The following is a 24,499-nucleotide window of genomic DNA, read 5'->3' on the forward strand; positions in this document are numbered from 1 at the left end:
GGAACAGCTTCACCAAAGCTACAAATAACAAGAGTTTGAAAAAAAAATGGCCTCTTTAAATTATCATACAGATAGCTATAACATTTGTAGTCATAAGAGCTCTAAATACAATATGTGGTATTATACACAGTCAAAAAGTGCAAAAACTGAAAGCATGTTTCAGTTTTAAAAGAAACAACAACAACTTAGCCTTATCCCAACTAAATGGGGTCAGCTCCAGTTTAAAAAGAAACAATTTTGATAAATATTTTGCTACATTAAACTTACAAGAAATTATCACTTGATGAGGATGCATCTTATTGGTGATCCCTCAGCACCACGTAACTTTAAAGGTAAGCAATGCACAGAATATATTCCTGGCTCGATGTCATCCAACTTTAGGGCTTCAACAAGAATGATTTCCTGAAGCATTTGAGCAGTATAATCAGCAGCAGTACTTATGATTCAAGAAACAATATCCACTGACCTTTATTATGGGGAGGGTGAGGGATAAAGGGAGAAGAAAAAGGAAAAGTAAGACAAGCAATATGTGAGGGTTTGGAGAATATGTCATCTTCAAAGAGACAAGTAATAACAAATGGTTGAAGCTCTTAGGAGCAGGATGTTGAGATTTTGTGACGGTTTGGAGAATATGTCAAGTGGAAATGAAATTTTCCACAGAAGTTGTGAAAGATCAAGGCTAAATATCAACAAGAAGGAAGCAATATGAACACTATGTAATTCTTGGCTTCATGCAAAAGGATTATATTAAAAACTTCAAAATAAAAGATAAAACTAATCGATTCTTAGCCACCCAATTGGCTTCAAAGTAGGGAAGAGACCCATTGTAGCCAACAACTTAGAAGAGTGGTAAAGTTTAGAATGAAAAGGAAATTCTATGCATAGCCTCCATTGAATTAAATAAAGTATGCAATCAGAATTTCTAGGGAGAGAATGTAACATGACATATCAAACTGATGAAGAGATGTAAGATAGAGCAGCAGTGTGGCAAAAGTGGGTGGTGATGCGCGTTAGACAAGTAGTTGGAATCATATCTATATATTACCATCTTTTTGCATTAGCTATGAGTGAATTCACCATTCATAAAACATTGAAACATATAATCTATCTTGCTTGCAGATGAAAACTTTGATTACTAAGTAGATAACTGCAAGCATTATTCACCCAAAAAAAAACTGCAAGCATGAAATTTAAATGGATTTTCAATCCAGGGGTTGCTAGGACTCCACCTTTTCATTTTCTTTGCAAATGACATAACTTTGACAGTGAGACGGGGAAATGAGGTTAAATGTAAAGTGATGCAGTTAAGATTGCTCAATTGGGTCAATCAGGCTTCAAAAGACTATTTTGGCCAACGGTTGGGTTCTATGGACCTTGGGCTTCTTATTTTTTTTGGCTCTACTGATGTAATGGATCTAATTTAAAAGTCCACAAAGAGGAGATAATGTTAGTACACAACATTAGTAGTTTAGTGTTTGAGTTAGATTAGGATACTTAATAGTTAGATAGAGTTTTGTTTTGAGCTTATTTACTTTCTTGAGTGTATAAGAGTGATTAGTTGTCCTTTTATGCGTCAAATTAGGAATTTTTTAAGGTCTTTATATATGTAATATATTCCCCATCAATTAGAGATAATTTGAGTAAAGAATATGGGTTTCTTTCTAAGAGGTTTAGTGTTGTTGAGCAGTGCATATGGGATTGGTATCCCAAACCTGATTTCTTCTCTCTTCTTCCTCCCAAGAAGATTGATCTCATCTCTCTTCCCTACCCTTTGATGCAGATCCAAGCACCTGCAAGAAGAAGCAGCCCTAAGATCAGGGCCTAGTATTTGGAGCCTCAGTTTATTTCCATACTTAATTTATTTCAGCTTTAGTTATTTCCCATACTTAGTTTTTTTTTTTTTCAGTTTATAATGGTTCAATTTAAGTGATAAATTCCTATTGGTTGTTAGGTGCTTATTTCCCATTGGTAGTGTAGGAATCTTTTAAAATATTAGCTTTTAAATTAAGTGTCCCACCCCCTCCACGATTTAAAAAGGGGAGTAATTTAGATTTGTATTAGGAATTGGGCCTATGGCCATATTATAAATAAATAAATTGTGGGAGGCTCCCCCACAATTCAGACTTAAAAAAATCGTTTTATGCTTGCTGCCATTGTTGCTGCAGCTTTGCTCCTTTAGCACAACTTCTATATTATCACTTGCATATTTGCATTGTAAACCAAAATAATTAGCAACTGATCCTGCCGTAAGAAGCCAGTAGACAACCTCACCAGCAGACCAGCTTGCCTCATCTTTTACCTATTCATCAATACAACTCAACGTTTCAATTACTTTTAAAATTTATACCAATGGCAACACATACCAGTGCTATTTTTATTAAGAACCAAAAAAGCAACAATTGGCGGAGCCTATAGGGGACCAGTTGAGGTACTAAGAATCTATATTAATGAAACTTCATGCCAAGACTAGAAAAACAAATTATGTTAGGTTAAGAAAATAACTCTACATTCTACGTTCCTAAAAAAAAAGATGCATCAGAGAAATATTATTCGAAATTTGAGAGAATAAATTCAAAGAAAATCTGACTTCAAATGAAATTTAAGAGAAATGTCAATAAAGATAGAAGTTCCATACCCTGCCTTCCAGAAAAACATAATGGGCAGAAGCTAAATCGTCATAGGTAGCAACAGATAAGTAATCAATTCCTACATGTCACAACAAACAAATACATCAACAACATTGATTTTGCAAAAAAAATGACAGCAGAAACATAGTTTAGTAAGCCAATAGGGGGATTACACCAAGTTCTAGGACCAAATAACAAGATCAATACATTCCTCAAAACTATGGGATTGTACTGTCGCATATCAGGCTTGTCGTGGATTGATACAGATCAGGATTGCAAGATCTGGACAATCAGATAGCAATCTTCAAATTCATAATCTACTGGGGGTGGTTGTTTTGCTTTTGTAATGGTTCCTATTCTAATTTAATGTTCAACAATTTCATCAACAATTTTCCTGATTTAGAGAATTCTACAATATTGGACACATGTTGACAGATTTAAAAATATTTCCATTTCCACAAGGCAAAAATAATAACCTAAACCATAATTTAAATTAGAGAATGAGATTTGAAAATAAATAAATAAAATAACTGACAAAAAAAAGTTTTTTTTTTTTTGGGGGGGGGGGGTTGCTTCTCTAGATATGGACAATGAATGATCTCATTTTTGTCATTTCCTGATTGGGAAGTAGTGAGCGTAAATGTGTAATACCATCATCTTCATGTTAAGCACTACCATTAGGGAAACAAAGTATCTTTTCGTAACTCCATTGCAATAAGTGCCATGCATGGTCATGCAATTAAATTTATTAAATACAAAAGACATTATATACATAGAAACTTAAACAAAGGAACCCTTCATTTGATAGGTCCTGCAAATGCTCTACATCACTAAAAAATAATCACTATTTATATGTATCTTACCCACAAGCTTGATATCTGTGTTTTCTACTAGCCATTTGGCACCATCCTTCATGAATCCAGCATAGCTTGAGTCAAATTCTTTCTGCCACATAAGTCGCCTGAAATTTGGGAGAATTAAACTTGCTTACTTGGGTTTTTTTCAACTTAAAATATGAAGAAAAAAATTAAGAATTAAATTCAGCATATTATGAATTAACAAATTGATTAGTTGAGTTATCAATTACTTGAGCACAATACATTTAAACATCACATTGACAATAAGAAGTATTCATTCCTAAAGCTGAATTTCAGGAAGTGATTTTGCTTAGGTTGGAAAGTGGAGGTTCTTTCCCTTTATAATTTAAAGGTGCATATTCAAATGATGATCTAATGTCAAATACACCATTACTTATTTCGCAAGGCCAAATTGCAGGGACACTCTTGCAGAGCAGAGATAAGGAAGCCTTCTGCAAGGTAACATGCCTATGCATGTAAACAGGAAAGTTAAAACAAGATTCAGAAGATAGTGATCTCCCATGAAGCTAAATCGTTACATTGAAATTTTACAGTTTCCATGTTTGTCATTGTATAGGACAATTAGCACAAAAAGCCAACAGTATGACAGGTCTAAGTGTACCATACCAACTTCATGGCAGTATAAACAAGATAACATCCCAAAGAATTCATTAAGGATGGAGATAATGTACTTTTGCTTGAAAACATGAAATAAAAGTTTTGTCAGTTGAACTCAACTCATTCAAGACTAATACCAATAATTAAAGGTAGACTACAAAATCCTAATCTACCATTCCACTCTGAGATAATGTACCAAATTATGATGAACAAATTTTTGAAAGAAAGAAATAAACTCATGTAAACACTACATGCAGTCACAATACGTACAAAATAGAAGGAAGGATGATACAATTCATAAAACTGAGCGTAGAGTTCATGAGTAAATCAATTCCAATAGTCCAACAGAACAAGAAAGCATGTCAACACACATAGCCACCATTGTTGTGAAGGCAGTGTTTCAGGCACTACCTAATTTGACAGAGATACACATAGATCAGAATTTTTTTGAGATGGTCTACATTCTTCTTCTGATTGAGCAACACATGTCAAGCCAGTCCATCAGCACTAGAAAATAATCACGTAAAGTTAGGCTCTAACCAAGTGTTTGTGGGAAGAGAGTTGACGTGTATCTCTCTAAAAAATTATGCATATTCTAAGTGGTCTCTATTCTTATTCTTCCGACAGGGCAGTTCATTGATGTGCATTTTGCCCTTTCAGGAAGGTCAATCTGCCAATTTATCTTTCTCTTAAAGTACCAAATGCTGCTCCTAACCCAAAGAAAAAATATATTTTTTTTCAAATACAAAATTCAGTTCCACTGTTAAGAGCTTTAATATATATAGACACCCATGCTTGCGTAAAAATATAATGCCATGTATATCTACAGGTTTGTATAAGTTAAGCCCAAAAAAAAAAAAAAACTGATACCAACTAGGAGCAGGCTATATGAATCCTATTATCTCATTCCTCACTATTAAAAAAAAAATGAGATACCTAGCCTGCATGCAAGTGCCTAGACACCTGAATGAACCGCCATGCGCAAACATTAAGTTGACAAAATTCAAAATGTTTAACCATGCCAACATGCACAAAAGGCGTTCTAGCATTACTACAGAATATCAAATTGTCCATATTACTGTGAAAGCAATATCAAATTTAACTTCTTCTTCTACATCCTTATCGGTCTAATGGAGCTTCATCATCCATGCCTCCTGGAAAGCTGCATCTCTTACAACCTAAAAGAACACATGCTGCATAAACAAAGAACATCCCTAGGTCCAAAATAACTAGTGAGAGAAATTGAATTCATCTTGAATTAACACATCATGTGACATTAAACTGTATACACCAAATTACGAGACAGTTAAATGCAACACACTATTACCATAGAGTAGATTATAATGTCAAACGGAACATAAAATTTTTGGACAAACTGTATCACGAAGTACCTGTCAGTGTTTAATGTTCTGAATAGAACACGACGAACTCCTCTAGGAATATTTAAGGATTTCATAACATCCGCTGCAAAAAGGTGGAAACAATTGTCAACTAAAGGGATGCGGGCTTGACCGAATTCAGTATCTGTGAAGTAAATGGTAACTTCACCGGTTTTTTTACTTTCCCAAAATCCTTGCGCTATGGAATAAAAGCTAAGACATAATGCCTGCATGCTATATTTCAAGTCTGTTTACCGCACTGGCATGTCATTAATCTGTATGAATGCTAATATTTCCAACTCTTAAACAGTAAACAGTATCCCACCATTCCATGTAAACTTTGCTAAATTATTCCAATGATATGCTATGCTGACTAAAGTAAATAGTTTCGAAAATTGGCTGACGATACAAGTGCCAGTAATGAAATGAAGAAGTTCATCTAAAATGGAATTTACCAGTTATGTTTTTATCTCTTGGAACATCGACCAACAATGCAGGACCTGTTGAAACCAATAGACAAAGCCTTCAGAGATGTCAAATAAAGCAATAACATTACTAACAGAACCAAAATGCTTCAACCTAATATATGGGCTAAATAAGGTAAACAAAAGGGATATTTACATACAAGGTAAGAACCGAGCTAAAGCCAAAAGTAGACTCAGGAGTCAGGTTTACATGCAAAGGAATGAAAAAATCTGAAAAACTTATCAAGTCTGCGCTCTGATAAGCAAAGCATCAGTTAACAGTAGCCATGGGTCATCAGGAACATGAAACAATATACCGTTCACTACGACAATCAAGGGAACGGATTACGAGCAGCAGACAGAGAAGTGAAGCGAGCAGAGGGAATCGTTATTCAATAAGAATGAAATGAAATAATAAGAAAATATATACCGTTGAGGACCGCTAGGTCGAGGGATTCGATATCAAAACCAGCATCAAAGTAGTGGTCGAAGAAGTGGCCGGGGGCATCGACGTGGGTGCCGGTGTGGGCGGGCAACTTCATCTCGGACATATTGGCGAGGGACCCATTCTTGATGCTAAAAGGGAGCCAAAGTAACTGGCCCACCCCCTCCGACGAATCAAAAGCGGGCAAGTCCTCCTTGAACGTGTGGGTGATATCAAAGATCTTTCCCTCGTCGTAAACATCCCTCCGAGGAGGAGGCACAAGATCGTGATTCTTCACTCTCACCCTGCACGAACCATCACCGTAGCCTGACGGGTAGGCGTCGTTGGGGTCTGAAGATGAGGCCAAAGATAGGAGAGAAAACGTCAGAATATTGAAGCAGAGAAGCAGAAGCGAGAAAGCTTTCATCGTCATCATCAACATCCTGATTGCCCTAGTGAATGAGCAGCGACACAGCGTGGTACTAAACTTGGAAATTGGAGTGGAACACTTTTATGGAAATTCGCCGGGAACTGTCAGGAATCCGGAATCCTGAATTTTATCATTTCTTTTAGGGAAAATTACATCCCCCTCCCCTGTATTTTGACCTAATTACACGTTCCTCCCCTTGATTTTCCTACCTTACATACCCCTCCCCTCTACTTTGAATAAAATTACTATTACACCCCTGTCGTTAGCGTCCGTCTGTTAAGTGCTGATGTGGCGTACTAAAATTTTTTATAATCCCCAAACTAACCTTGGATCCTTGTGAGATGACCCATTTACCCTTATGATTTAATCCCCAAACTAACCTGGGTTCATATAAATAGACCCTTTTACCCTTCTTCTTCTTCCTCCTCCTCGTCCAACCCCTTCTCCGGCAAACTCCGGCGAGAACAAAAATGGAGTTCCTCCATCTCTTCCTCTCCGCTTCACTAAACCCTAACCACAGGCAACCCTTTTACCCTCCTTCCTCCTCCTCCTACAACCCCTTTTCTTGCAACCTCCTAACCTAAAATCGTCGATGATCAGAAGGTACTCACTCTCTGCCCTCTGCAACTCCCCACCCCCCACTTATCCTTGTCCCTCCCTCACGGCCTCACCCCCACCTTTGTTGTTGTTCATTTAATACCAGAGCTGGCCAAAAATAACCCATGAAAGAACCCATCTAAGACCCCTGTTGTGCATATGAAAGACTAAAACAAGGGGTTTCTTTTGTTTTTAAACAAATATCATCATTGACAAGAGAGGAGTTCTCGTCTTCTTCAAGCTCTGTTCAATCAAACACCCATAACGCATCTGAAACAGCTTTATTTTTATTTATTTTTTTAGTTCCCGAATTTGCAGGTCACCATGGACCCGCAAGGTCAGGTGGGATGCGAGCACAGAGTTTTAGGGAGGTGGATTGGCAAGTATGGGTTCAGGGAGAGGAGCTATTTCGGTGAAGTGCACTGCCGATACCCTTTAGGGTTTCAGGAATCGGCAGCGCAGTAATGGGGGTTTCAAGGAGATGTTTCAGGTGGGGTTTGAAGCTAGTAACAGGGTTTCAGAAATCGACAGGGGGTTTCAAGGAGGTGTTTCAGGTAGGGGTTTAAGCTAGTAATGAGTGTTTTAGGAAGGGGTTTCAGGTGAGGGGTTTTTATAGATGGTTTTCTGTAGCAGTTCGGTAACTTAGAAGTACTTGTCATTTGGTCTTGAATCAAGACTTATACAATTGGTTCAACTATGCACCTGTGAATTTCTGAAATGTATTTTTGTTCTTAAGAGAAATAGGCCAAAAAAACAGGATACCACCAGACTGAGATGGAGATTTCTTATTGCCAACAGACCACAGCCCAGATGGGCCACAAAACTGGATCGAAGTAGGTGTCCTTGGAGGGCAATAATCACACACAGTACGAAGAAAAAATTGCTGGACAGATAATTAATAATTTCATAAATCAATCTGAAACCATGGAATGAGCTTGATCTGTAGAAGGTGTTTCCGGTTTCTGGTGCAAGCTCTCATGAAACCATCTTTTGGGATCCTTAAATATGAGCTTTCTGTTTGGCCATTAATTGGTTAATATCAAATTTGAGTTTCATTGGTAGGTGGTTAGACCCTCGTATATCACCATGTATATCACCATCGACGGTGACGGTGACGGTGGTGGTGGTGGTGGTGCTGGCGGTGGAGGAGGAAGAGGAGACGGCGGCAGTAGTGGTGGTGGTGGTGGTGGTGCTGCTGGCGGTGGAGAAGGAAAGAAAGAAGTATTTTAGGTTGAAGATGATGAAAAGGGTAGAATTGAAAATGCAGTTTTAATTTGTTAGTAAAGGATAACATTGTCTTTTCAAACCATTAACTAACAGCACCCTAACCCCGTCAGCCATAAGGGGTCAAAACGTAAGGTGGGAAAACCAAGGGGAGGAACGTGTAATTAGGGCAAAGTACAGGGGAGGGTGACGTAATTTACCCTTTCTTTTATCGTATGGTCTTACGGACGAACACGGAAGCACGGAAGCACGAAAGCGACTCCCCCATCGCCGCGATATGAGTTTGTAATGTAATGGCGGGTAAATACTTTCTCGTTGAGTACTCAAACTAGCTTTTTTGTTTCTTCTGATAATAGAGTATTTTAGCTGGGCCAAATTTTTGCAAACCACAACCCAGCCCAAGCCTGGCCTGGCCAGGCCAAACCTCAGGCTGGGAAATTGCAACCCTAGCTTCGTCATCCAGGCTTAATCCAACTGGACCGGCCTAAATATGACAGCCAAACAAATTAGATAATAGGATTCAAAAGCTGGCCCTGAGGATTGATAGTATTTGATGATTCGCATTGCAGCACACCAACCCCATATTTTCATCTATAATATTATACTTGGAGTGTCAGAATGACAACTCTTCACAGATATGAAAGGGTTTTAAAAATAATTTCAAATGACAATACCATCGTTATCAAAAGTCATCATTGTCATGCACATTTTTTCAAGCATACATGTTAAATGACAATACCCTCGTTGAAGAAAAAAAATTGTATGCTATACTAAAAGGCCAAAAAAAATAAGATTACAAATTATTTGGCACTTCGAGATATGTTAATAAAAAAAAATCCATTTATTGATATACGACATAAGATAGCTTAGCTGTTTTTGTCAAATCGACATAGAATGCATTCCAAGAATGCATACCAAAGATTACCTAACTATCGCATGGTCTCTATTGAATTAAATAAAAAAAATACAATCAGAGTTTCTACAGAGATAATGTAGAAAGAGATATCAAACTGATGCATAGATGTAAGATGAGCAGTAATGTGACAAAAGTAATTGGTGATGCACCTTAAAACAGTAGTTGGCATCAATTCCATATCTTACTATCTTTTTGCATTAGCTATTGGTGAATTCCCCACCATTAAAAATGAAACAGATAATCTATGTTACTTGTAGCTGACAAACTTCGATCAGCAAATAGATAAATGCAAGCAAGAAGCATGTTCGGCAACTAAGAAGCATGTTAGTAGAATAAGCATACGTTAATGTAGTGATGGATGAACTGTAAGACTACAAAAAAAATAATAATAATAATAAGAGAGAAAAGCATTAAGCAGGAAGCACAATAGGTAGGTGTCAAGGTAAGGGAGAGCCAACTGAGTCTGATCTTGTGCAATGGAGGCTAATTGTTATACCAAACTAATCCATTTCCCACACCACACCTGGAAGTGGATCCAATCTTCACTTGTTTTTGTCATTTTTAAATGACCACCTGCTAATGTATTGACCACTAACCTTGACATGATGGTAAATTCTAAATTTACAAAAATCCAGTGTATGGGCTAAGATGAGGATGTTGACGTGGACGAGTAAAATAATGATATGCTGCAAGTAAATTTGAGTTATAATAGAATGAATTGATGGAAGCTTCAGGGGAACCATCAATAGTTCATAATAAATGAGCAAGTTAATTGATTTGCTTTGGTCATATGTAGAAAAGGCACCAGACTGCTCCAAAGAGAAGTGACACAGTGCAAGTTGGGGGAATAAAAATATCACAAAATTTTAAAAAAAAGAAAAGAAAAAAATGATGGCCGAGATAGTAAGGGAAGATCTCATGACCCACAATTCTTATGGGAAACACAGGAAGACAGACTTTTATAGAGTGTGACGATGTAAAGGATCCACATAGCCAACTCCAAATTATTAGGATAAGGTTTTGTTGAGCTTAGCTGAGAACATTGATTTTCTTTTGCTCTGCCATGGCATTTTGATATATTTCTTTAACTTCAACTCACTTGATGAGAATGCATCTTATTGGTGATCCCTCAGCACCACGTAACCTTAAAGGTAAGCAATGCAGAGAATATATTCCTGGCTTGATATCATCCAACTTTAAGGCTTCGACAAGAATGATTTCCTGAAGCATTTCAGCAGTATCATCAGTTGCAGCATTTATGATTCAAGAAACAATATCCACTGCCCTTCACTGTAAGAAGACATGTATATGAGGTGATTCTATTTATAAATAAATTTCCAGCAGAACTGCTCACATTTAACATGAGAGAGGGGGGGGGGATGAAGGAGATGAAAAGGAAAAGAAAGACAAAACTAATATGCAAGGTATTGGAGAATATGTCATCTTCAAAGAAACAAAAGTAATAACAAATGGTTGAAGCTCTGAAGTGCAGTAAGTTGAGATTTTGTGAGGGTTTATGCAAAGGGATTATATTAGAAAACTTCAAAGGAACAGCTTCACCAAAGCTACAAATAATAACAGTTCGAAACAAAAATATGGCCCCTTATCAATAATCATAGAGATAGCTAAAACCTTTTTAGTCGTAAGAGTTCTGAAGTACCAGTTTATTTCGAACCACCATAGTAAAATCATGGACAGTGAAAACAAACATATCAGTATCATATTTTACAGAATAAAAGATAAAATTAATCGATTCTTAGCCAGACCATTTTGCCTCCAACTAAGGAAGAGACTCATTGTGACCAACAACTGGGAAGAGTGGTAAGGTTTAGAATGAAAAAGAAATTCTATGCATAGCCTCCATTGAATTAAATAAAGTATACAATCAGAGTTTCTAGGAAGAGAATTTCACAAGAGATATCATACTGATGCAGAGATTTAAGATGGAGCAGAAATTGTCACAAAAGTAGGTGGTGATGCATGTTAGACCAGTAGTTGGAATCAAATCTATAGCTTACCATCCTTTTGCATTATCTATGGGTTAATTCACCACTCATAAAACATATAATCTATCTTGCTTGTAGACGAGAACTTTGATTAACAAATAGATAACTGCAAACATGAAATTTTGATGGATTTTCAATCCAGAGGTTGCAAGGACTACACTTTTTATTTTCTTTGCAGATTACATAACTTTGATTAGAGAGACAGAGAAATGAGGTCAAATGGAAAACTGAGACTTTGGAAGGATGCTTTAAATCCAAAATGATGCAATTAAGAATGTCCAATTGGGTCAATCGGGTTTCAGGAGACTTTATTTTGGCCCATGGATGGATTCTATGGACCTTGGGCTTCTTACTTTTTGAGTTTATTGATGTAATAGGTCTAATTTATAAACCCATAAAGTGGAGATAATGTTAGTACACAGGATTAGTAGTTAAGCTGAGTCTTTGAGTTTGATTAGGATACTTAATAGCTAGATAGAGTTCCATTTTGAGTTTATTACTTTATTATACATATTAGACTGACTAGGAGTCCTTTTATGAGTCAAATTAGGAATATTAGAAGATCATTATATCTGTAATACATCTCCATCAATTAAAGATGATTTGAGTGAAGAATATGAGCTTCTTTCTAAGAGTTTTGTGAAGTGCATACGGGATTGGTATCCCAAACTTGATTTCTTCTCTCTTCTTCCTCCCTAGAAGATCGCTCTCATCTCTCTTCCCACCCCTTCCATCAATCCGATTTCTTCTCTTAATCAACACAGTTACTTCTTTTATCTCAGATCTAATATCAGATTGATTATTGGGCCCGCTTGCATTTGAGATTTATAATATGGATTTCAGATTGCATCATTTGGTATCATAGCCGAACCTACTACATCATGGAGGTTGATTCATACAATTCACGCCGTTCGCTTATTGATGAAATCCATATGCTACAAGAAGGTTTGCGAATGGTACTTCGTATCTCAAAACAGAGCTTTCATGATTTCAGGACAAATGGTTGATTATACTAACTGTTTCTGTGACGAAATGTCGAGCATGATAGAAGCTTTAGAAGATGGATCAGAGATGACAGAAAATGTTGACAACGAAAGTGACGATCAAGCTGAAGTAAACAGTCCGGTCAAGATTGAAGTTGAGGAATTGATCGATGGTCCAATTGCAGATGTGAAACCCCATGATTTTCCAAGGGATAGATATCATTTGCTGATGATCATCAGGAGAACGTGACAGTTGATCAGGAGATATGCATAGCTGTCACGGCGTCTTAGCAAACCAAGGTGGTCCAGGGGGTCAAAAAACTAAGGCGACACCGATAAGGCATCTAGGCCATAAAGGCGCACATATAAAAATGCGCCTAGACGCCTAGGGAACGCCTTGACAACTATGGAGATATGTTAGATCATTAGCCCATCAAAGCCGATGATTGTGGATGTCAATTGAGTGGTGCTGATTCTCCCGTTTTACAAAAATCAAGGGCGAATTTCCCTTAACAGTGGGGGAATTGATGCAGTTAAGATTGTCCTATTGGGTCAATTGGGCCTCAGAATATTTTTTTTGGCCCATGGTTGGGTTCTATGGACATTAGGCTTCTTAATTTTAGGTTTATTGATGTAATGTGCTTAAGTTATAAGCCTATAAAGTGAGAATAATGTTAGTACACGGGATAAGCAGTTAAGTTGAGTGTTTGAGTTGGATTAAGACATTTGATAGCTAGATATTGTTCTGCTTTCAGTTTATTTACTAAATTGAGTGTATTAGAGTGATTAAGAGTCCTTTTATGAGTTAAATTATGAATTTTAGAAGGTTTTTTATATGTAATACATCCTCCCATCAATTAGTGATGATTTTAGTAAAGAATGAGTTTTTTCTAAGAGTTTTAGTATTGTTGAGCAGTGCATACAGGATTAGTATCCCAAACCTGATTTCTTCTCTTCTCTTCCCTTCCCTTCCATTGATCTGATTTCTTCCTTTAACAATGCAGTTGCTTCTTTAATCTCAGATCTAATCATAGATTTGATTATTGAGCCTGCTTGCATCTGAGATCCATAATCTGGATTTTCAGATTGCATCACAGAGATTTTAAATTAGTCAGACTGAGCATCTTTAAGGCAACTCGAGAAATTATTGACCAATAAATATGTTGGACAACCAAGAAACATGTCAGTAGAATAAGCATACATTGATGCGGTGAGTTGGATGGGCTGTGAGACCAGAAAATTATTTATATATATATATATATATAAGTGAGTTGGTGAGGTAAGAAAGCAGGGCAGACAAGGATCCCAATCTTTGAAAAGAAAGGTAAGCAACTGTACCAAAAGGCAAGTAGTCGTAGCTGCACAGGAAGCAGTAAGAGCAAGAAGCAGTAGTCGGTCGATAGAGTAGCCAATATATATATATATATAACATAAAGACAAAAAGGCATAAAGAATGAAGCACGATAGGTGTATAAATAAGGTAGAGCCAACTGAGTCTGATCTTGTGCAATGGAGGCTAATTGTTACACCGATCTTATCCATATCCCACACTACAACTGGAAGAGAATCCAATCTTCACTTGCTTTTTTCATTTTTAAAGGAGCAACCTGCTAGTGTATTGATCACTAACCTTGACCATTGGTTTTTTTTTTTTTTTTTTTTGGGGGGGGGGGGGGGCGGGGGGAGAGGGAATTTCTAACCTAAACCCATTAATTTATAAATTCACATGTTTTCCCAACTTTCTACTCACTAAAGCACGTTAAGAATCCCAACAGAAGATTAGGTAACACTAAATACAGAGTGCATTTTAGCACAAATTTTATATTTTGCATCATTGCATTGTAAACCAAAATAAATAGCAACTGATCCTGCTGTAAGAAGCAGTAGACAACCTCACCAGCAGACCAGCTTTCCATATCTTGTATCTATTCATCAATACAACTCAACGTTTCAATTACTTTAATATTTGTACCAATGCCAACACATACCAGTGCTATTTCTACTAAGCACCAAAAAACCAACAATTGGCGGAGCCTATAGGGGACCAGTTGACGTATACTAAGAATTTAAATTAATGAAACTTCATGCCAAGTCTTGAAAGACAAATTATGTTAGATTAAGATGGGAGCTCCACATTCTACTTTCCAAAAAAAAAAGATGCATGAGAGAAATATTATTAGAAATTTGAGAGAATAAATTTAAAAAAAATCTCCGACTACAAATGAAATTTAAGAGAACATGTAAATAAAGATAGAAATTCCATACCCTGCTTTCTAGAAAAACATAATGGGCAGGAATTGAATCATCATAGGCAGCTACAGATAAGTAATCAATTCCTACATGTCACAATAAACAAATACATCAGCATTGATTTGCAAAAAAAATGATGACAGAAACATAGTTTAGTTAGCGAATAGGGTGATTAAATCAAGTTCTAGGACCAAATAACAGTTGGAAATGATGTAGGGATCAAATCAAGGGAAGAGAAGAGAGAAGAGAGGATAGAGGTGAGAAAGCGAAGGAGAAGAAGAAGAAGAAGTTAGCAACCGAAAAATTAGGAGTAGAGTTGTTTCCTCTCCCCTATTTGATTCACTAATATGAAAAACAGTAAATTACAACCATCTCCCTAGGGAGGTAAAAAAAACAAGGAAATACAATAAGTAAATAAGACACTAAACTAATGTCCAAACTACCCTTATTACATAAACTCTAACAATAACAAGATCAATCAATTCCTCAAAACTATGGGATTGTGCTGTCCCATATCAGGATTGACCTGGATTGATATAGATCTGAACGATCCAATACCAATCTTCGAATTCATTATCAACTGGGGGTGGTTGTTTTGATTTTGTAATGGTTCCCATTCTAATTTAATGTTCAACAATTTCATTTTTCCTTATTTCAGAGAATTTTACAATATTGGGACACATGTTGAAAGGTTTCACAAAATATTTCCATTTCCACAAGGACCAAAATAATCACTTAAACCATAATTTAAATTAGAGAATGAGATTTGAAAATAAATAAATAAAATAACCGACAAAAAACAACATTTTATTTATTTATTTAAATTTATTTTTTCTGGGGGGGGGGGTGTTGCTTTGCAAGATATGGACAATGAATTACCTCATTTTTGTCATTTCCTGATTGGGATGTAGTGAGTATAACATATTAATAACATCATTTCATGTTAAGCACTACCATTAGGGAAACAAAGTATCTTTTTGTAACCCCATAGCAATAAGTAACGTGCATGGTCAGGCTGTTAAGTATTGTCTCGGTTTATTATTGTGGGGTGTTGATGGATGTGTGGAAAAACAAGGAGCAATAAAGTACAACGAACATATTAGAGCAGACATGGGAGTCGCCCCGATCATAGTTGTCACGGCGGCTAGGCGACCCAAGGCGGCGGAGAGGGGCAAAAAGAAAGGCGACACCAAGTAGGCGTTCAAGGCGACTGCCTAGGCGACCAAGGCGCCCAAGTCAACCAGGGCGCCTGGACGCCTAGGCAACGCCTTGACAACTATGGCCCCGATCAATGATAAGCTCCGAGAGAGTCGTTTAAGGTGGTATGGTCATATTCAACAGAGGCCTAGGGACGCCTCGGTAAGGAGGAGTGATATGATTACGATTGAAATAACTAAAAGAGCTAGGAGCAGGCCTAAAATGACCATAGGAAAAGTGGTGAGGAAGGACATGCATAGTCTAGGTCTTGGAACAAGTATGACCTTGGATGGAGCCTATTGGAGGGCAAGGATCCATATAGCAGACCCCATTTAGCTGAGATTCTCCTGACGTGCTGGGTTGTGCCTCTTTCCATTTACTATCTTTCATCTTTCATTCGTCATTTTCAATTTTTCACTTCTCTTCTCTTTCCTCAGCCTTCTTTTTCAATCTTTTCTTTCCCTTTTTTGGTCAGAACTCAGTTTTCCTTACCGTGTTTTGTTTGGATCCATGTAGCCAACCCCATTAAGTTCGGATAAGGCTGAGTTTGTTGTTGTTGTATTACTGTGGGGTGTTCCATTGTTTATATTCTTTATAATTAGCTTTAGTTAGAGTGAGGGGAGTTTTGGGTATTGCTGTTTAAGTTGTTTAAGTCTGTATATGTACTTGGATTTGCAGGACCTACCAAACAAAGGAACCCTTCATTTGGTAGGTCCTGCAAATGCTCTTCATCACTGAAAAATATTCACTAATTATTTGTATCTTACCCACAAGCTTGATATCTGTGTTTTCTACCAGCCATTTGGCACCATCCTTCATGAATCCAACAAAGCTTGAATCAAATTCCTTCTTCCACATAAGTCGCCTGAAATTTGGGAAAATTAAACTTGCTTACTTGGATTTTTTTTCAATTTAAAATATAAAGAAAAAATATTAAGAATTAAATTCAGCATAGAGGACTACAGCAGAATCTGAATTGAACAATTGTTTAGTTAAGTTACCTATTACTTGAGCACAATACATATAAACATCACATTGACAATAAGCAGTATTCATTCCTGAAGCTCAATTTCAGGAAGTGATTTTGTTTAGGTTTGAAAGTGGAGTTTCTTTCCCTTCATAATTTAAAGGTACATATTCATATGATCATCTAATGTTTTATACACCCTTACTTATTTGGCAAGGAAAGCCTGCAGGGACACCCTTGCAGAGCAGAGGTTAGGAAGCCTGCGGCAAGGTAACATGCCTATGCATGTAAACAGGAAAGTTAAAACAAGATTCAGAATACAGGGTTCTCCTATAAAGGTAAATCATTAGGAATTTTACTATCTCCATGTTTGTTATTGTATAGGACAATTAGCACAAAAAGCCAACACTATGACAGAGGTCTAAGTTTACCATACCAAGTTCATGGCAGTATAAAGAAGATAGCATCTCAGTGATTGACAACATCCCAAAGAATTCATTAAGCATGGAGACAATGTACTTTATCTTGAAAACATGAAAGCAAAGTTTTGTCAGTTGAACTGAACTCATTCAAGACTTGTACCAATAATTAGAGGTAGCCTACAAAAACCTAATCTACCATTCCACTCTGAGATAACGTACCAAATTATAATGAACAAATTTTTCAAAAAAATGAAATAAACTCATGTAAATACTACATGCAGTCAAAATATGTACAAAATAGAAGGATGATTCCATTCATAAATCCAAGCATAGAGTTCACAGGTAGATCAATTCCAATAGTCCAACATAACAAAAATGCATGTCGATACACATGGCCACCATTGTTGCGAAGGCAGTGTTTCAGGCATTCCCTAGTTAAACAGGAAAACACATGGGTTGAGAATATTTTGAGATGGTCTACATTCTTCTTCTGATTGAGCAGCATATGTCAAGCTAGTCCATCAACACTAGAAAATAATCACGTAAAGTTAGGCTCTAACAAGTGTTTGTGAGGAGAGTGTTGACGTATATCTCTATCTAAAAAATTATGCATGTTGCTCTTATTCTTCCGACAGGGCAGTGCATTGATGTGCATTTTGCCCTTTCAGGAAGGTCAATTTGTGAATTTATCTTTCTCTTTAATGTACCAAATGCTGCTCCTCCTCCCCCTCCCCCTTTTTTTATATTTTGAAATTCAGTTCCACTGTTAAGAGCTTATATATATCTATATATCTATATATATATATATACACACACACACACCCACGCTTGCGTAGTTGTGTAAATATATAATGCCATGTATGTCTATAAGGTTGTATAAATTAAGCTCAACACAAACAAGCCTGATACAAACTAGGAGCAGGCTATATGAATCCTATTCTGTCATTCCTCACTATTAAAAACATTTAAAAAATAAATGAGATATCCAGCCCTCATGCAAGTGCCTAGACACCTAAATGAATAGCCATGTGCAACATTAAGTTGACAAAAACAGAGAGACCGCTTCAAAATAGTCAACCATGTCAACATGCACAAAAGGCATTCTAGCATTATTACAGAATATCAGATTGACCAAATTATTGTGAAAGCAATATCAAATTTCACTTCTTATTCTACATCCTTATCGGTCTAATTGAGCTACATCATCCTTGCCCCCTGGAAAGCTGCACCTTTTACAATAAAAAAGAACACATGCTGCATAAACAAAGAACATCCCTAGGTCCAAAACAACCAGTGAGAGAAATTGAATTCATCTTAAATTAACACATCATGACATTAAACTGTATACACCAAATTATGAGACAGTTAAATGCAACACACTATTACCATAGAGTAGATTGTAATGGCATAACGAACACAAGATTTTGGACAAACTTTATCATGAAATACCTGTCAGTGTTTAATGTTTTGAATAGAACACGACGAACTCCTCTAGGAATATTTAAGGATTCCATAACATCCGCTGCAAAATGGTGGAAACCATTGTCAACTACAAGATCTAGGGCTTGACCGAATTCAGTATCTGTTAAGTAAATGGTAACTTAACCAGTATTTGACTTTCCCAAAGTCCTTGCGCTATGGAATAAAATCTAAGACATAATAATGCCTGCATGCTACTATATTTCAATTCTGTTTACCATATTGGCATGTTATTAATCTGTATGAAGGCTGATATTTCCAACTCTTAAACAGTATCCTACAATTCCATGTAAACTTTACTAAATTATTCCAATGATGTGCCATGCTTTCTAAAGTAAATAGTTTGAAAATTGACTGATGATACAACTGCCAGTAGAAGTTCATCTGAAATGGAATTTACCAGTTATGTTTTTATCTCTTGGAACATCGACTAACAGTGCAGGACCTGTTGAAACCAATAGACAAAACCTTCAGAGATGTCAAATAAAAGCATAAACATTACTAACAGAGCCAAAATGCTTCCCCCCCAATATAGTGTAAATAAGGTAAACAAAAGGGATATTTTTTACATAAAAAGTAAAAACAGAGGTAAAGCCAAAAGTAGACTCAGGAGTCAGGTTTACATGCAAAGGAATGGAAAAATTTGTAACACTTGGCAACTATTTCTCGTAAGGAATTCACATCTTAGATGATTAACAGTTTGAGTTAAATTTAAATTCTTTCAGAAAACACTGGTACAGCGAGACTGTGTTCATGTATGAAAGAACAAGTGATCAAGTCTGCGCTCTGAGGCTTTTAATTAGTTTCCAAATAGTTTAACTGGAGTGAGAATTCAATTATTTCCAAACTCTTCATGATAAGCGAAGCATCAGTTAACATGAGCCAATATAATAGAGAAAGAAAACAGAATTTGAAATTTCATCAAACAGTTAGCTTACGACAATCAAGGGAACTAACAGAGAGAATCGTTATTCGATAAGAATAAAATGAAATAATACAAAATATACCGTTGAGGACGGCGAGGTCGAGTGTGTCAACATCGAAACCAGCATCGAAGTAGTGGTCGAAGACGTGGCCGGGGCCATCGACGTGGGTGCCGGTGTGGGCGGTCAACTTCATCACGGACACATTGACGAGGGACCCATTCTTGATGCTCGCAGGGAGCCAAAGGAACTGGCCCAGCCCCTCTGACGAATCCCAAGAGGGTATATCCTCCCTGAAAGTGTGCGTGATGTCAAAGATCCTTCCCTCGTCGAACACCTCCCTCCGAGGAGGCACAAGATCATGCCCATTCGCTCTCTGATACAACCCCAAAATTAAATGTAGATATTACTCAACAGCAACAACAACAACAACGCATAGTTGAGCAAGAGGCTGAGGTGGCGCAAGCTGGGGAAGCTGAAGTGGCATTAGAAGCTACTAGACAAGCTGAGGTGGCATTGGAAGCTACTAAACAAAGAAGACCTCTCAGCTGGCTCAAGGATTATGTAGAGAGTTAATTCCCAAGTGGGTTACACAAGTTGTGATTCAGTTGGATTAGTTGTTACAATTGAGAAGACCCTGTTACTCTCCAATTCTTGATTCCGTTACATTACAGTCTTTCATTGTACAAGCTTTAAATAGCTATTGTAAAAGGTTAGATGGGAATAACGAAATGATCAATTTCTTCTGTTCTCCTTTTCTCTCTCTCTCTCTCTCTCTCTCTCTCTCTCTCTCTCTCTCTCTCTCTCTCTCTCTCGTAATTCTAACCCTTCTATCTCCTTTGGGAGCTGAACCCTGTTCAGCTTATTCTTATCTTCTCCTCTGTTCTCATCACGGTGCTTTCATTGAGATTCTTCCATGGTGAAGGTACTAGAACCCGGAGAATGGAGGATAACGTTCGTTCTCTTCTTGATTTCAAGAAGACCGCCGAGACACAACTACTATTGTGCGAGAAGCGGTTTGGAGATCAATCAAAATCTTGACAATTCATGGCCACGGTAGAAACACACTCAATGATATTCATTTTCATCAAACTAACCAAGCCCCTCATTCCAATACCGACATTCCACCATTGCGACTGCAATTTCGTCCTCTGCTCCACCGATGAAGCATATACGGCTGGATGTTCCTCGCTTTGACAGTCGAACCCTGCATTGGGCCTTCAAAGCAGCGTTCTTCCGTTACCACAATACACGAGGATCAATGTCGGTCATTGCTTCTTTCCATATGGATGGTCTTTGCTTCATCTTGGTTTCAATGGATGCACAACAACAATCTTCTAGGTTCTTGGAAATCCTTTTTGGCAACACTTCTTCAACGATTTGGTCCGGAGACTTTCGATGATCATAGGGGTGCCTTGTCTAAGCTCCGCGAGACTAGGGATGTTCCGCATACCAGGCCCAGTTTGAACAATTATCCAATAAAGTTAGTGGCCTTTCGGAACAATTCCTCTTAAGCTTCTTCATTTCGGATTAAAACCGAGCTCGGGCGTGAGTTGTTAATCTCCGACCTACAACCCTCCTTCAAGCCATGGCTATGGCTCGGATGCAAGAAGAAAAATACCAAGAACTTCAATCTTTATGGCCCAAATCCAATTCCTCCACAGTGCTGTTTCGATCTCCACACAACTAACTGCTATATTACCAACACCCCCTGTCAATTTACCAACAACCCCTGACCATTCTACCAACACCAACCATCCATCATCCTTCTCGATTCCCATTCGCAGGTTGACTTCCGAGAAATGCGGGCCCGTAGGGAGAAGGGGCTCTGTTTCAATTGTGATGAGAGATATACTAAGGGACATAAATGTAAGCATCGTTTTTATTGCGATAGCAGAGGATGATGTTGATCGGGAGCATATGAGCATTGTAGAGGAACCGTCGAGACATCGGAAGTTAGTTTACATGCCTTGTCGGGAAATTTGCTCCCTCTACAATAAGGTTAATGGGTACATATGCGAGATAGGCAAATACAAGTCTTGATTGACGGTGGGAGCACCCACAATTTTGTACAAGCGTGGGTGGCACATGTAAGATATGGGCTAAATTAATTATTTGGGTTGATCGGTTGGTGGGAATTAAGTTACACGACGGTTCGGTTCACTCTCAAGTTTAGGGATATCGCCCAACCCATGGTGGTTTAGGGTTTAGGGTCGGGACGTATTATATATATACTTAATTCGGGTCCCCACTGCACTCATTCGTTCTTCTCCACTTACCACTAAAGTTAGAGAGCAAACAAAGAGGCTTGAAGTCTTGTGGAAGATCCAGATCGAGAGCGAATCCGTTGGCAATTGCATCGAATCTTCTTCAATATACCACGGTGCGAGTACGCTTCCATTCACCGTTAATTGTTTTGAATCGTATTCGAGTTCTTGAATGGGACACCATTAGGGATTATGTTAAAACCCCTATTTAGATTCTACATTTGGTATCGAGCAACCCATTAGGGCTAGAATCGATTAAAATATGTTTATTAAATTGATTTATTTTTTTATTATTAAAAAAATAATAATAATTACGGCAATCGGGTGCAAGTGCACACCCACGTGAAGCTTTCAGTGTTGGTGCTTGCTTGTCCAGGCACCATTGCCGCCACGCTGCTTGCTCTGCGTATGTTGTTTTAAAAAAAAATAAAAATAAAAACCCAAAACCAGAGATGGTTCTTGCAAGGGTTTTTGCCGGATTTTATCCGGACTCGACCTTGTGGTTGGTCGCCGGTGAATCACCTCTCTTGGCTGGGATTTTCGGCCGCCATCACGTTACTATGGCCGCAGTTCGCGGCTGCTTCCTTGCAGCAAAACCTAGAAGAATTCTTGCTGCTAATGGCTTGCTCAAAACTAACTGCAATTGCATATTGTTCCTATTAGAGAATTCAAGGTGCTGATAGGTAATGGTGATTACCTCCTTTGTTCAAAGAAATGCAAGCCAATTTCCTTACAATTGCAAGGCCATACTTTCACCATTGAGTTATACTTGTTACCAATTGAAGGAGCCGAGATAGTTCTTGGGATTCAATGGTGGAGCAGTGGGTCCTATCTTGCATTATAAGCATCTTACCATGAATTTTGAATGGGAGGGTCGCAAAGTTCGATTACAAGGAGAAATGGTCATCAAGCACGACCTGTATCTCATCATCAATTGGCTACAATGACAATGCACAAACTATAGCTTCATTTTATCATATGAAGATGGTATCTACTGAGACATTAATTTCGAGACGAGCAAGAGGGCAGCTACCACCCTCGTAGCACAAATCTTGCGAGAATTTGAGGTTGTGTTCGGAGAACCAACCCAACTACCTCCTACAAGGCGGTTTGACCATCGAATACACCTACAATGGGGCCAACTCGAAACGTTCGACCTTATAGATATCCTCAATTTCGGAAAGCGGAGATTGAAACTTTGGTGCAACAAATGCTTGACCAATGGCATAATCAGAGTGTCCCACAACCCTTTCTCTTCTCCAGTGCTCTTGGTTAAAAAAAGATGGTTCATGGCGTTTTTGCATTGATTACGGGGCTCTCAATGCCATCACCATAAAGGATAAGTTTCCGATCCCTACTATAGATGAATTACTTGATGAACTCCATGGTGCTACTTGTTTTTCAAAAATTGATCTTAGATCTCGGTTATCATCAAATTAGGGTTGTGGAAGAGGACATTCATAAAAGCGCCTTTAGAACTCATGAAGGGCATTATGAGTTATCATCTCATTCACAAATCCATGATGTATTCCATGTTTCTCAATTAAAGCCTTATCGCGGTCCTACTCCTTTGCTTGCTGTCACCAATTACCCCTTGTCAATTTGCTCAACCAATAGTTGTTGCGATAGCCGTTGTGGGCCAACGACATTTGGCAACAGGGAAGGCTTGTACCTCAAGTCTTGGTACAGTGGGATGGTCACATCTGGAAGATGCCACTTGGGAATATTTCTCGCCTTCCGGGCCTTATACCCTCATCTCAACCTTGAGGACAAGGTTTGTTTCGACGGGGTAAGGAGTGATACAACCCCAAAATTATATGTAGATATTACTCAACAGCAACAACAACAACAACGCATAGTTGAGCAAGAGGTGAGGTGGCGCAAGCGGGAAGTGAAGTGGCATTAGAAGCTACTAGACAAGCGAGGTGGCATTGGAAGCTACTAAACAAAGAAGACCTCCCAGCTGGCTCAAGGATTATGTAGAGAGTTAATTTCCAAGTGGGTTACACAAGTTGTGATTCAGTTGGATTAGTTGTTACAATCGAGAAGACCCTGTTACTCTCCAATTCTTGATTCCGTTACATTACAGTCTTTCATTGTCGCTTTAAATAGCTATTGTAAAAAGCTAGATGGGAATAACGAAATGATCAATTTCTTCTCTCTCTCTCTCTCTCTCTCTCTCTCTCTCTCGTAATTCTAACCCTTCTATCTCCTTTGGGAGCTGAACCACTGTTCAGCTTGTTCTTATCTTCTCCTCTGTTCTCATCACTCTCACCCTGCACGAATGTTCACCAGAACCATCACCGTAGCCAGACGGATAGGCGTCGTTGGGGTCTGAAGATGAGGCCAAAGATAGGAGAGAGAACGTCAGAATATCGAAGCAGAGAAGCAGAAGCCAGAAAGCTTTCATCTTCGTCAACATCCCGGTTGCCCTGGTGGAGGAGCAGCGACACTGCTTGGAAGTAAAGT

The 24,499-nt window shown here is 38.1% G+C and overlaps 2 protein-coding genes across 2 annotated transcripts; both read right to left on the bottom strand.

Annotated features, from left to right (window-relative positions):
• Positions 1 to 245: 245 nt before the first annotated feature.
• Positions 246 to 6,833, bottom strand: LOC122660593 (cyclase-like protein 2). Its single transcript, XM_043855967.1, has 6 exons — positions 6,376 to 6,833; positions 5,937 to 5,981; positions 5,494 to 5,566; positions 3,491 to 3,588; positions 2,636 to 2,706; positions 246 to 402 (listed from the first exon to the last, which is right to left on the bottom strand). Exons 1-6 carry the CDS (start codon positions 6,809 to 6,811, stop codon positions 277 to 279), a joined length of 849 nt encoding a protein of 282 aa, XP_043711902.1. The 5' UTR covers positions 6,812 to 6,833; the 3' UTR covers positions 246 to 276.
• LOC122660592 (cyclase-like protein 2) lies at positions 246 to 24,493 on the bottom strand. Its single transcript, XM_043855966.1, has 8 exons — positions 24,299 to 24,493; positions 19,848 to 20,135; positions 19,241 to 19,285; positions 18,811 to 18,883; positions 16,740 to 16,837; positions 14,791 to 14,861; positions 10,636 to 10,757; positions 246 to 280 (listed from the first exon to the last, which is right to left on the bottom strand). The coding sequence occupies exons 1-8, from the start codon at positions 24,450 to 24,452 to the stop codon at positions 277 to 279; spliced, it is 855 nt and encodes a 284-aa protein (XP_043711901.1). The 5' UTR covers positions 24,453 to 24,493; the 3' UTR covers positions 246 to 276.
• Positions 24,494 to 24,499: the final 6 nt, after the last annotated feature.

The sequence above is a fragment of the Telopea speciosissima genome, chromosome 4 (genome assembly GCF_018873765.1).
Source record: "Telopea speciosissima isolate NSW1024214 ecotype Mountain lineage chromosome 4, Tspe_v1, whole genome shotgun sequence".
In the NCBI taxonomy this organism is placed as follows: domain Eukaryota; kingdom Viridiplantae; phylum Streptophyta; class Magnoliopsida; order Proteales; family Proteaceae; genus Telopea; species Telopea speciosissima.

Coding starts and splice junctions, on each gene's coding strand:
- LOC122660592 (XM_043855966.1), bottom strand. CDS start 24,452: ATGTTGACGAAGATGAAAGCTTTCTGGCTTCTGCTTCTCTGCTTCGAT. Junction 16,838..18,810: donor AAAACATTAAACACTGACAG/GTATTTCATGAT, acceptor CCCAAATTTCAG/GCGACTTATGTGGAAGAAGG. Junction 14,862..16,739: donor CACAGATATCAAGCTTGTGG/GTAAGATACAAA, acceptor TGTGACATGTAG/GAATTGATTACTTATCTGTA.
- LOC122660593 (XM_043855967.1), bottom strand. CDS start 6,811: ATGTTGATGATGACGATGAAAGCTTTCTCGCTTCTGCTTCTCTGCTTC. Junction 5,567..5,936: donor AAGAGATAAAAACATAACTG/GTAAATTCCATT, acceptor ACCTTTTTGCAG/CGGATGTTATGAAATCCTTA. Junction 3,589..5,493: donor AGAACATTAAACACTGACAG/GTACTTCGTGAT, acceptor CCCAAATTTCAG/GCGACTTATGTGGCAGAAAG.